This window comes from Micrasema longulum, unplaced genomic scaffold (genome assembly GCF_059751315.1).
Source record: "Micrasema longulum isolate JH-2025_06_02 unplaced genomic scaffold, ASM5975131v1 h1tg001663l, whole genome shotgun sequence".
NCBI classification, from domain to species: Eukaryota; Metazoa; Arthropoda; class Insecta; order Trichoptera; family Brachycentridae; genus Micrasema; species Micrasema longulum.
The window spans coordinates 81,113-95,174 of NW_028278842.1; the positions used below are offsets into that span (position 1 = coordinate 81,113).

Sequence of the window (14,062 nt, forward strand, 5' to 3'; positions counted from 1 at the left end):
GAGAATATCAGAACAATATCATATCCAACATTCTAAAACAAGACAAGGACAGTCGAGACTAATAAACCAAGGACTGAAATTATACAACAAACTACCAGACAAAACTAAACAAAAGACTAAGACAACTTTTACAAAAGACGCTAAAAATATTATTGTTAGCAATAAAATAATGGAAGCAGAGAGAGAGGGGAGGAAGGTAGAGTTGGAACTATACCATATCTTCTCCCTTTTATGTACTTTTTATATTATTTCTTTTTTTTAGTATTGTTTTTTTCCCTCTCCTTCTGTATTCAAAATAAATTAATGTGAAATCTGTAATTGGTCTTACTTTTTAAAATTGTTTTCTTTGTACCTTGAGTTTGTTAAAAAGACTGTATGATTTCCACAATAAATAAATAAATATGAATTTTAAAAAATATAAATTGTTTTGTTAAATAAATTATTATTTTGTTAATGTTATAATCCATTTAGGTTGATAAATAAATCAATTTCAACCATTTAAAAAATACATGTATATGTATGAAAATATGCTCAAATATATGTACTAGACTATTGGTAGAATTTATTGCTGTTTTAAATAATGATTAAAAACTAATCAATTATAAACAATAGCACAGTTATTACGTTATTTCATTATCAAACATTTCGAGAACAAATTATACGAACTGATTTCACGAGCTTAGCACAAATTATATCAGTTTGCCAGGAAGAGATAAAACATTTAGCTTTTAATATTAATTGCAGAATCAAACAACGATTATTGTAATCTTATTGATAACACGTGTAATAAATGTACTAATACAATAAACAAAGCATTATTCATACTAATTAATCTAAAATCATGCCAGAAAATAAAATACAATTTAGAAAGATGGAAAAAATGCATTATAGTTATTTTATAATCCAAAGATATGTATCACAATACATATATTTATTGCTGATATATCTTTGAGGAATGGACATTAAAGTATAACTTTTCAGGAAAGCAAAAAAGAATTATGAACCCAATTATTTAGCTACTTCTTCTTCTCTTAGTACCCTGTCAGGTATCCTCAACGTTGGCTATCACTCTTGCGAAAGTATCTCTGTCCTGTGCTGCCCGGAAAATCTGCTCCACAGTCCTGAAGCCAGTCCAGTCTTGTATATTAGCAGCCAAGACATCTGTCTAGCCCCTCGGTGATCCTCAATCTTGCCCTTCAAAATTAAATGAAGCAAGTGGTTCTTTTCTCCACGCATTATATGCCCCAGATACGAAATTTTATGGTGGTTAGAGTTCTCAGTTTGTTCTAGATCGACTTAAGACTTCTGAGTTCGTTACCAGGTCTGTCCAAGATATCTTAAGCATTCTGCGATGCAACCACATCTCAAAAGCCTCCAGCCTGTCCATATTCAGGTACAGAACTCATATTTTGCAAAATAGGTGGATGAGATAATAATTTACAGATTGAAATCTGTGAAACATTTAATTCATTTATACAAATAACAGAAATATTCAACATATACTACTTGAACCATTAAAGATAGGGACATAAATGAGTCTACCTTATACTACTAGAACGTCAGTTCTATACTATTCGTAAGTCATTATACTATTCGTACCACTCAATGAATGTTTCAATGAACCATTTTGTACTATTTGTGCCACTGAAAATATGACACAAATGCACATGCTTATTTTATTACAACCAAAGTTTAATAGGCACAAAGTAATTTATTTATCTTTTGGAGTAGTCGTATAAGTAAACTATTAATACCATTGATGCAGGCATATACGAGGAACATTTCTCATTTAAATCACAAAATGCAATTATACTCTTATGTCCGCACATCAAAGATATTTATAATTTAAAAGGTGTCTATGTTTTTACAAGACATTCTCGCATTTGACATTACTAAGATTCATGGGCACCATAAAATAGCATTTTTTGTGTTGTGGACTGGAATGGGGATCACCCGGAACTGGGGAATAATATGCAGCAACCGACAACAGCTCTAGAGAGATACTTTTCATCTTTTGTTTTGATTCTTGAATAAGAATTGTTACATTTTTTATTAAATAATACATATAACTATATTTATAAAACAAAAAATCCCACATAGGCAAGACCTGTGCGTGGGTATAATAAATCTAGAATACATTTTGAATTCTATGGTGTAGATGCATTTATAATTACGTGAAAAAGAACTTAAAAGAAATAGCCATTTGGCTACTGGTTTAGTGGATCTTCCCATAAATAGTGATCATGCACAGTGGCGGTTTTGCATTTAACCCACTTATATAGTACTAACACATGTGTAAATAGTAAAATAAATAAACACTTGAAACTCAATACTGGCTAGAGCACCCCAGTTGGGAGATGAAAAAACAATTTTAAAAAAACAAAGAAGAAGTACAATAGTGATAAATAATGTTAGAATAAGGATGGATATACATATTGTATTAAGGCTATGTTAATCATAGAACTAAACAAAACAAATAAAAAATGGAGTCAAAATGAGCAAAATGGATTACATGAAAAACAAGTTAAAGCTGCCCATTTCGACAAAATGTAACTATGTATTGTTAGATTTTAACTCAACTGTTTTAAATGCGGAGTAACCAGATTCTTTTAAGAGCAGTATTTAAATTACAAGGATAAAAATAAATCTGCGCAGGTCACAGTGACGTCGGAGCTCGTGAAGCATTGACCCCCGCATTAATGACATTAACATCAACCCGACTCGACAGCTTACTGAATGAGCACTGTATTCTTGCGATAGAATTAAAGTGTAGAAACATCCTGAGTAGATTTCTAATAAAGATAGATATATTTCCCACTTATGAATAATGTATGATGTTTAGTGAATAACTTTCCATTGGCATCTGATACTCCGTCAATTACACAAAATATTCCATCTGAGTACACAAGAGATGTGTGTTTTTATATTGTGCGCATTAATGCGACTACCATTGTGCACAATATTGAAATAAAATACCAAAATAAGTGCTGTAATGTTTTATTACGAAATATGAAAACATTTCATGTATAAGAATATTTGAAAATTACATAACTATTTCACAAAGTATACAGATCAATTGAAATAAGCAGATTTTAAATAACAATCCGTTGTGATTTCAAAAATTACGACGGAAATGTTAATTCTTTACACATTTTTTTGGAAAAATTAGTCACGTAGAAGATTGCAAACATTGAAATAAGTTTTAAATGTATCATTTGGATCTTTGTTAGAGGCGAAAATAAAATATATTGTGAATTGAAGACATGAGTGGATGAAGGCATTGTTGCAATTATTTTTAAATTTACTTCTTTACACAAGCAGCCCTTTCACATAAAGCCAACTACATCGTTAAAAATCAGCAGAAAATCGATTTTGAGAGCGAATGAAGATGTTATTTGATCAATAATTGTATTGGTGTTCAAAACTTTCACCCTTTTTTGTTTTTAACACCACATAACACCAGTATCATGTCTTCAATTATTTGAAAAAATAACGATCAAGGCAGATGTATAATTCTGTGAGTAAAAGATACTGCAAGAAATACACCTTTGAGATGTTTATCGAGCATAGGATCATACTTAAATAAAATCATTATTAAAAGTCGTTAAAAAAATCCCCTTGTTTTAACATTCTCGGATCTGATTTCTGCTAATTTAATTACACTGTAAGATTAAACAGGAATTTTTATTTGAATAAGAAGAATAAGAAGTATGTGTCCATGCGGCTCGACTGTGGAATCATCTCCCATCCACCATCAAAGATGTTACTACATTATCTCTGTTTAAATCACGTCTGAAGAAACATCTCCTTTCTCTTCCTTAATCTCTCCTCCTTTCCTTTTTCCTCTTTCCTCTTTTTTCCTTTTTCCCATTGAGTAATAGTTTCGATTTAAGGTAATTTATAAACAAATACGTTTATTTCTATTTTTATATATCTTTAAATTTTTAATCTTTTTTTTCTATTGAATATGTTCTGTAACTTGAATTATAAAAATAAAACTTTTATTTTATTGGTTGGTTGGAAGAAATTGCCATTTGGCAATAAGCCCGCCAATGTACAAATAATCATTATGTACAAAAAGTTAAATAAATAAATAAAGTATGTTAAGTAAATAAGAAGCCTCGTATAATAAATTAATTGTGTTTTATACAATAAAAAACAAATGATACAATTCAGGATCTTATCAGATGCGCAAACTTCTAAGCAAAGTAATTATAATTCTCATTTCTTGTGGTCAGGTTGTTGGCATCGCCTTACGGCCTTGGATGTTCAAATCCCTATATTAAATCACAGCTATGGCCAGACAACTATTGCTTCCAAATAGCGCTGCAGTTGTCACTAGCGACCGACTCGCTCGCCAGCAAGTCAGATCCGAACTGCGACAATCGACAAAATGCAAAAAAATCTTACGAGATCCTCACTACAGAATATTTCTGATTGATCTGCATATCGAGAAGATTCTTATAAATTAAATAAATTGATTCTGCAAATTATCGCGTCAATTTCAATTATTCATAAAATATAATAGTATAAGTACTATAAATCTTTCTTTTCAAGTCTGGCACAGACGGATAAATATTGATAGTCATTTTTAAATTTCAATAATAAGTATTTTACAAATATTAAAAACAAGAGCTTTGGAGTAGGTAAATACATTTGATGCTTTAATCCTATCTTTGAAAAAGTTCGTAGCGAGTTTTACATCGTGTAAGATGGCAGAGCGGAAATCAATTATTGTTACATTATAATAAGCGAGAATATAATGGCAAAAAAAGTAAATTAATAATGTAAGAATCCTCCGGGAGCATCGGAATGTGCAATCAATGCAATATCTTAATTAATAATCAAATAGAATAAAATAAAAGTTATAAAACCACCGCATTATACCGCAAAATAAAATTATAATACCTTAAATTAGGAGCTGAAGAACGCCAAATCTGCGAACCATTCTATACACCAGTTTGTTACATCGCAATAGCCGAGTCTGTTGGGAAATTTCCACATAAGAGTGATGTTTCATAATATTGCGCAGTTCCGAATATTGGAGATTAATTTACAAAGAGCGAGTTATTCTACGGTACAGCGATCCCCAACTCGCGAGTATCTACATATTCCATTTACAGTATACAAATCTATTGTCGTACTGCGGACAAGTTGCCAACGTAGATCTATCAATTATGTGGTAAAGGATAATAAGTACATACATAGAGAATTTGAGAAACTTAACGTTAAGGAAATGATTATTACACTAGCCCAGATATGCTGCGGTCCGAGTTACGGTCGCGCGCCGGCGTGAGCCCAATATGGCCGAACCTGCGAGTACCGATCTAACTACTTAAATCACAATATCCAATCTGTAACGACCGACTATCTTACAACGTAACGGAAATTCGATAATCTAAACATTAGCGCAGTTATTTATAAGACGGTTCCCGTTAGAAAAGACTACGTCTTCCGTATCTACGTACAGCTCTCCGACAGTCCACCGAGCGCAACTACAGCGAGATCACTCCACCGTGACGGACTTGGCGAGGTTCCGCGGGCAGTCGACGTTGCAGCCGCGGAGCACGGCGAGATGGTACGCCAGCAGCTGCATAGGGATGACCGTCAGCACTCCCTGCAGGCAGTCCTCGGTGCGGGGGATGTGCAGAGTTTTACTAGACATGGCGGCCGTCTCCGTGTCGCCCTCCTCGCAGATCAGAATGGGGCGACCCTGTCGCGCCGTGACCTGCTGCAGCGCGTTCATGCACTTGGTATACACGGGGTCGCGCATCACAATCATCATCACGGGCATGGAGTCGTCTATCAGGGCGAGGGGACCGTGCTTCAGTTCTCCCGCCATTATACCCTCGCTGTGCATGTAGGTCAATTCCTTTACTTTGAGAGCTCCCTCCAGGCAGGTGGCGAAGTTGTATCCTCTTCCCATGATGAGGAAAGACTTCTGTTGGTACAGATCTTGGGCCAGCGCGAGCACCTCGTTGTCGAGCGCCAGCACTTGCCTGATCTGATCGGGGAGCTTCTGGAGAGCGGAGATGATGTCCACCCTTCTCTTTTGCAGAGAAATACGGTCCTCGCTCATCACGAGGGCGAACATGGCCAGCGAGATAAACTGAGAGGTGTAGGCTTTAGTGGAGGCCACTCCGATTTCAGGGCCGGCGTTGATGTGCACTCCGCAGTTGGACTCGCGACAGATGGAGCTCCCCACGGTGTTGGTTATGCCGACGATAAGAGCTCCGTGCCCCTTGCAGTAGCGTAGGGCCATCAGAGTGTCGGCCGTCTCCCCGGACTGGGAGATGAAAAAACACACGTCGTCCCTGAAGATGGGGGTATTCCGGTCCAGGAAATCGGAGGCGAGCTCCACCATAACGGGAAGTTCGGTGAGTTCCTCGAGCAGTTGGCGAGTGGCCACCGCGCTGTGGTAACTAGTTCCGCACCCGATAAGCATCAGCCTCCGGCAGCGCTTGATCTCGGGAATGTAATCCTTGATTCCTCCGAGAGTCACCGTCTTCGTCTGGAAGTTGAGACGACCTCTCATGGTGTTGACTACGGACTCGGGCTGTTCGAAGATTTCTTTCTGCATGAAATATTTATAGTTGCCTTTCATGATTTGCTGGATCTCCATCTTGAGAGTGGTGATCTCGCGAGCGTGGGGGTCGTCGCTGCTGCAGGAGAGGCGGTGGATGCTGAGCACGCCGTTCTTGACGGCCGCCACGTCGTCGTCCTCGAAGTACAGCACCTTGTTGGTGTGCTCGATGACGGCCGAGGCGTCCGAGGCGAAGAAGTACTCCACCTCCTTGTCCTCGTCGGGCTCGAACTCCGTGTGGGTGGGGGTGCGCGGGGTGGGCGGCAGGAGGGTGCGCGCCGCTTTATTGTTGTTGTACAGGATGGGTATGTGGTCGGACGACAGGCGGCGCCGCGTCTTGATGCCCACCAGCAGCGGCGAGCCGCGCCGCGCCGCGACGCACTCGTCGGGGAAGTGGCGCGACTTGAAGCACAGTGCGAAGGCCCCCTCCAGTTGCTGGATGGCCTGCTCGATGAGCTCCTGGAAGCTGTATTCGGGGTGCTGCTGGTACAGGTGGTACACCAGCTTGACGATGATCTCCGTGTCGGTCTGGGACTCGAACACATGGCCCTTCTTCTCCAGGAAGGTCTTGAGCTCCTTGTAGTTGGTGATGATGCCGTTGTGGATGACCACGAAGGAGCCGGAGGCGTCGGAGCGCTGGGGGTGCGAGTTGACGGCACTGGGCTCGCCATGCGTGGCCCAGCGGGTGTGCGCGATGCCGCAGTGCGAGTGGAGCAGCTCGCCCATGTCCAGCTCGGCGGCCGTGGCGGCGATCTCGTCCTCCAGCGCCTTCACCTTGCCGCTCTTCTTGATGATGGTGATGTCCTTCCGGCCGGGGCTGTCCATGGCCACCCCGGCGGAGTCGTACCCGCGGTACTCGAGCCGCTTCAGCCCCGCGACCAGGAAGTCCAGGATCTCCTTCCTCGTCTTGGGCTCCAGGTGGTTGATGTACGCGAATATGCCGCACATTGTGGCGGGCTGTTACTCGGCGCTGGCGAAACTGAAAGCGCGACTTGTCGAATCCGCGACCCGCTGCTGACTGACTGTGCTGCCGAACTGCGAACTGCTAGCTGCTCCGCGGCCCGACACCGTCACTGTGACATTACGATAAAACACGGTGGCACGTCAAAATGCCACGATAAAACGGGTTTACTTTCACTTCCCACTTAGCACACGTCACCATATTCTATTATCTCGATTCAAACGGCGAACAATGCGAGATATTAGCTAATTATCTATCAGACTGTCCGATTAACATCTTCGAACGCCCGTCTCGAACTTTTGACGTGTAAATAAACCGAAATTTCCGATTGAGTTTGGAAAACCGAGATTCGATTTTGACAGGTCACGTCGGATGTTGGAATTCTCTGTTTCTTTCTATTCGATATGACCCATATACGATAGAACGAGATAGCAAAACGTCACAAAAAAATTGTCGTCAAGTTTTTTTTACCAGATGGCTATGGAATACTAAAAGGGCGGTATTTTTGAAAATTACGCAATACGTATCGACAAGAGTAGGTACTCACATTTATACAACACTTAATTATCATTTAATAAATTTTGAATTTTGACGACTTTGTTATAATATGCAATTTAAGCGCCATTGCCACCTTAATAATAGCGCCAAACAGTAATTATTCTCAAATATTTACGTACGTTTTTCGATAGTATAAATATTTATTACATTAAACGCCTGTGGCAAAATATTATAACTTGCCGAGTGAGAGGTGGAGCAGGAAATGTTTTTTTAAATCTACTGGCCTTGAGAAATCAAAGCACGCGTAACATGGCGAGAATAATTATTACTACACCAACTGCACTCAAACAAATTCCTTCACATTCGTGATATACTTTTAGAATAATGACCTCAATTTTTATTTTCTGCAGGAACAACAGTTTTTGATTATTCTTACTTTCAAATTAACCAATTTGTATCCTGAAATGGACATAGCCTTCAGAGGCATATCTAAATAAAACTAACTTATTTTCTACATACATAGAAAGTTTTTTCTGTCCTCATAATTATTATTGTGTATAGATTAATATTCAAAACACTGACATTTAATAAATAGAATTTGATCTGATGTAAAATAACCAATACGTCGCTTATATGAAATGCATTTGATGTAACCTTATCACTGTCCCGTACATATCTGCTCATTTTTTAGTAGTTTTGGCCATTTTAAAGTAATTGGTTCCTAAAAATTACTTCTGGGAATCAGTTGTGCTGTGAGCTGTCACCCGTTTGGCTGTGTAAAATCACTACTCCATTACAAACCTCAATATGATAATTATTATGATAGCAAGTTAGTTCTTTTTGTCCTTAAATGCTTTTATGGTTTGATTATGATGTGGGGTTTTAATTTATTTTTGTAAATATACCATATTGGAAAAATTTCATCATTTTATATTGCTTTTCCTTTATGGTACCAATTTGTTCCACTATTTTTTTTTATATAAAGAGTTTTAAAAAAACCAAGAAAAATGTGTGATCGAATCGAAATAAAAATTTCAAAAACTGTACAAAATCTATGTAATTCATTTAGCAAAAAATTATTTTATTTTATTTATTTATTTAACTTTTTGTACATAATGTTATTTGTACATTGGCGGGCTTATTGCCAAATGGCAATTTCTTCCAACCAACCAATAAAATAAAAGTTTTATTTTTATAATTCAAGTTACAGAACATATTCAATAGAAAAAAAAAAAAGATTAAAAAGTTAAAAATATATAAAAATAGAAATAAATGTATTTGTTTATAAATTACCTTAAATCAAAAGTATTACTCGATGGGAAAAAGGAAAAAGCGGAAAGAGGAAAAAGGAAAGGAGGAGAGATTAAGGAAGAGAAAGGAGATGTTTCTTCAGACGTGATTTAAACAGAGATAATGTAGTAACATCTTTGATGGTGGATGGGAGATGATTCCACAGTCGAGCCGCATGGACACTATATGAGTTAGAGAAGAAAGAGGAATTGTGTATGGGTATTAAGAGAGTGCCTTGAGAATGAGAACGAAGAGGTAAACCATGAACTGATAAGCGTTGAAATTTTTCACACAGGTATATAGGAGCGTTAGGACTATGAAGTACATTGAACAGAAGTGAGAGGGAGTAATAGTCTCTCCGCTGTCTAATTTTGAGCCATTTCAGTTGTCAAGATACGCTGCGATTGGTGTACCAATGCAGTGCCCTATGCACCATCAGGTGCGGAGAGGGAATGATGATGATAAATGTATGCATTTAAAAACAATATTTTTCTGATACAGCCTAAATTTTTTAAACTTGATATAGCTTATTTTTTCTAGAATTTCTTGGTTAATCCGATCTGGGTCTTGCTGAATCCTTCAGGACTCAAACTGACCAAATAAGTCAGTTTTTTTCTAACTGAAAAGTTTTATTATTAAGTTTTATTGTGGACTATAACAATATGTGTTGGTTTCATACTATTTGAGACAACTTTTTTCAGTCTATTTTAATACTAGTATTTTTGAGATTATGCTATGTCCGCCTTCTGTATCCGAGTGAAAGTAATAATCTTATTTTTAGCTGGCATTTACCAATCTCTTGATCAACAATAGTTTTGATTAAGTCTTAAAAACATCTTACATTGAAATTGACAACACTGAAATTGGGCAATTCATTCTTTCTTTTTACTTTTCACAAGTTTGCAAATTCAACCAACTATTGCAACGATTTAAGAATGTTTGCAGTTTATTTTTGAAGTGAATTTATATATTATATAACTTGTTTTTTAAAGCATACTTACTTATTTTAATTTTATAATATCTTAAATGTAATTTTTTCTGAATAAACAAAAATATAAAGTTATTAAGAACTGTAAAAACAATAGGAATAAAGTAAACAATCGTTTTTATATTTCATTAACACCTCTAAAATAAATATAAAACAATCTTGATTGCAACCACTTATTTTTTATTTTTTCTACTGACCGATTTTAAAGCTACACAAGCTTCTTTATCAAGGTATATTTAACTAATGAATTTACTATACTGAAAAACTATTCTAATTATTATTTATTTATTTTAATGAATAACCGCAACGTTAGTGCTTCAAATACACATTTTAGAATTTTTAAAGTTTATTTAAGTGATTTCACCACGGAATCACTGAGGATCACCTAGGATCATCACGGATCACCTGGAATCCCCGTTTGTGAGACAAGCATCTTAGTTACTACACCCCAGAGGGCATCCTGTGTAAAATATTCATGTGTTTTGTAGATGTTTCTTGATAAAACTCTATGGTTATTAATTTTAGAATAAAATATAAATGAAACTGTTTGGTTTAGTTATACTAATTTGTTAACCAATAAAGATGAAAAGTCTTGAAGATCCCAATTGAGGCGAAAGCATTCATTTGTCTCTAAATAATATAGTAAAACTAAACCAAGTTACATTGATATTTTTTATAGTCATTTTCTTTTCCGCAACTAGTAGATATAGGGTTACTGCAGTACAAAAAATCCAGCGTATATTGTTCATCTGTTACATGAAGGTAAGGTGTTCAGTCTTACGCTTCGGGTGCCAATAAAGTAACAATGAAATATTTTAGAGCAAAACCACAATTAAATACTTTCCAGAAATCGAACTCAGGACCACAAGTATTGTGAGCGAATGCAACAGCTTCTACACTACGAGGCGGGCTCATCTCCACTCAATTACCCTTTTCAAGATTTTTATTAGAGAATCCATTGAGTCCAAAGCACCCGTCCAGAATTATTGTTCGAATTCATAAACAGAACTGTTTTCGTCATTCGCTCAAATATATAATAAATAGTCTGACTGGCACCTACTGCAATAAATCAGCTTATCCATAATATTGTGTTATTATTTTCTTATCTTAATGTATTCACTTCCTGGGATTAACTAAATAAACCTTTTCAGCCGGGATGTTCATTAAAATTTACAAAAATAATACAATTTAAATACTCACGCTCATACTGAAATTAAAAAGCAGTGAGTTATTTTTTTTATTACTGGTATCCCTAAGTACATCTCGATTCTTTTTTGTTTATGTTGGTAGTTGACATGACACTGATAAGTTTCTATTTTAATTTGATTGCTGGTTTGGTGGTAATTTTGTTTTGGAGCGAATTCCTGTCATATTTCTTAATGTCATTTAAAGTAAGTTTTAAATACTCGTACATTTCAATAAAGTTAAACTTAATAGAGTAAATGAACAAACCTATTTATGTTGAAAATAATATTTTATATGTTTTATTAACTTTGTCGATTTACTATCAGTTAGAGAGCAAATTAATGATTTTAAAATTTTAACATTAAATAAATCATTTCTAAAGCATAAAATATATTTTTTAACTATCCATTTAAAAAAAAAAAATTCTTTAACCTATTGCACTACTAATAAACATGACATAATTTGTTCATACAACACACTATTTACGCCCCCTTCTTTATTTACATTTAAGTCAAGATTGAAATATCACTATCTTAATATTTATATTGTTCCTTTATCCTTCTTTCCTTCCCATCCCCTCTCCTCTCTTCATAGTATAGTGTTATTTTTTTTATATATTTTTATTTTGTTAATCTTTGTTTTTAATTTTTGTATAAAATATAAGATTCAATATGTCCATGTATTTGTAATTTTCTCAAATTTAACGGTTTGGGTAGATAGGAAGAAATTACCTTAAGGCAATATGCCCGCCCTTATATGTATTTATATTGTAAATGTATATAAAGTGTTAAATAAATAAAATAACTTAGACACATTTTTTCATTACAATTAAGACTAAATTAATATTTTGTAACAAGTAATGTGAAATAAATTGTGATTATTAGATTTTATTATGAAATCAGTAACCGAAATATACTTAATTATGTGATTTTGATGAATAAAGTTATTGTCATTCAGTTTTAATGTGATAAAAATCCCTTCAAAGACAAACCGGTAAACCGCCGGCTTTGTGTGTCTGTTACAAATTGACCTTGGCCGGCAATTCCCCGGCTTTGTGTTGCAATGGGTTAATACATAATTGTCATCATTCCATGTCTGCTCCCTAGTTGAAGCATATGGTGTCCACAAAGAGTCTCCAGGCATCTATATGCATCCTCACAAGTCAGGTTCACATCCTGCAGTCAGCAGCAGGCGTCCAGACGCTCTCAGGAGGTATCCACAGTATATATATAGCCCAGTCAACTGTATTGCCTCTTCTTGGTGACAGTTGTCACCGGAGTTAGCCGTCCGTTCTTTTATTTCTTCATTCCTCATAAAGTCAAACCACCGACTACCGCACACCCAAGATTCTCTTGAAATACAAATTCTCAAAACTCAGTATTTTGCTATTTTGAGCCCTAGTGAGGTGCCATAATTCGCATCTGTAGAGGAGAATAGGTGTTATGCAGGCATTATATCTTGGAGTAATTACCACAACTGGATATCTTTAAAATCAGAATTTTTGAGTTAACCATTAAAAACACATCTTTGTATCCTGGCCCCGTGAATGCTACAAATAGACAAGTTGCGTATTCGAATTATAATATCATCATGATTTGAATGCACCCGCTATTCCTGGCTGTACTTCCAGCTGTTTTTAAAAGCTGCCATTTTCCGTAAGATATATTTTAGTACATACAAAATATTTTATATTTATTATTCTTTTATTGATATTTTTATATCCACAGAAAATAAATCATGTCTGAAAGGGTAAAGTACTGCGGATTATTGATCAATTTTAACATTTATTAATGGCAAAGAATTTGCATCAGTCTTTCACTGACAGTAATCTTAAGATTTATTCAGGCCATAAAATACCATTAGTTATACTTCTCAGAATTGAAAATGATTCAAAAGGTTCTCGAATATACCATACTTTGTAATCTTTTACAAGAGTATACTTGGTACTTGAAGCATCTAAATATCAATTAAAATTATTTGGTATTTGTTGACAATTCTTGAAATAATTCCATAGTATTTAGGTATATTTTAATATTTATGAGTTATTAATTAAAATACTTGGTACACTATAACTTATTTATTTGACCATTAAGCGCTTCATCCTCTACCAGTCATTTCAGACTGGCAAGTATTACTTTAAAAAAACAAGTCGTAAGGACTTTACTTGAGACAATATTTTATTTACCATTTTAAAGATGCTCGTTAGGGGTTAAATGCACTCATTGGTCAAATAAATAACGGAAAGTATATTAAGTATTTTAATTTACGACTTATATCGAAATATCAGTCAACATCTAATCAATTTAAATATTTCAAATGTGAAACATACAAAATAAACATGAATACAAAAAAATACCTGCGAGATTATATCATGGCACATATATTTTTAAGTACATATTGCACCTTTAGGACGATAACGACTTCACTAAAAAAATCTTAAAATGACTTAAGGTCATAAAACGACTTCAATGAACATTATCCATCTTTCTGCATTAAAAAAATTCAACATTTGGGTAGGAATAGGACAAAACCGTTACGTCGGTCTCTATATTACTCA

General features: G+C 35.5%; 1 protein-coding gene across 1 annotated transcript; it reads right to left on the minus strand.

The window, feature by feature from the left end:
• Nucleotides 1-3,450: 3,450 nt before the first annotated feature.
• On the minus strand, nt 3,451-7,933 carry LOC148274403 (glutamine--fructose-6-phosphate aminotransferase [isomerizing] 1-like). Its single transcript, XM_088237162.1, has one exon. It carries the CDS (start codon nt 7,529-7,531, stop codon nt 5,507-5,509), a length of 2,025 nt encoding a protein of 674 aa, XP_088093288.1. The 5' UTR covers nt 7,532-7,933; the 3' UTR covers nt 3,451-5,506.
• Between the last annotated feature and the right edge of the window lie 6,129 nt (nt 7,934-14,062).

Coding starts and splice junctions, on each gene's coding strand:
- LOC148274403 (XM_088237162.1), bottom strand. CDS start 7,531: ATGTGCGGCATATTCGCGTACATCAACCACCTGGAGCCCAAGACGAGG.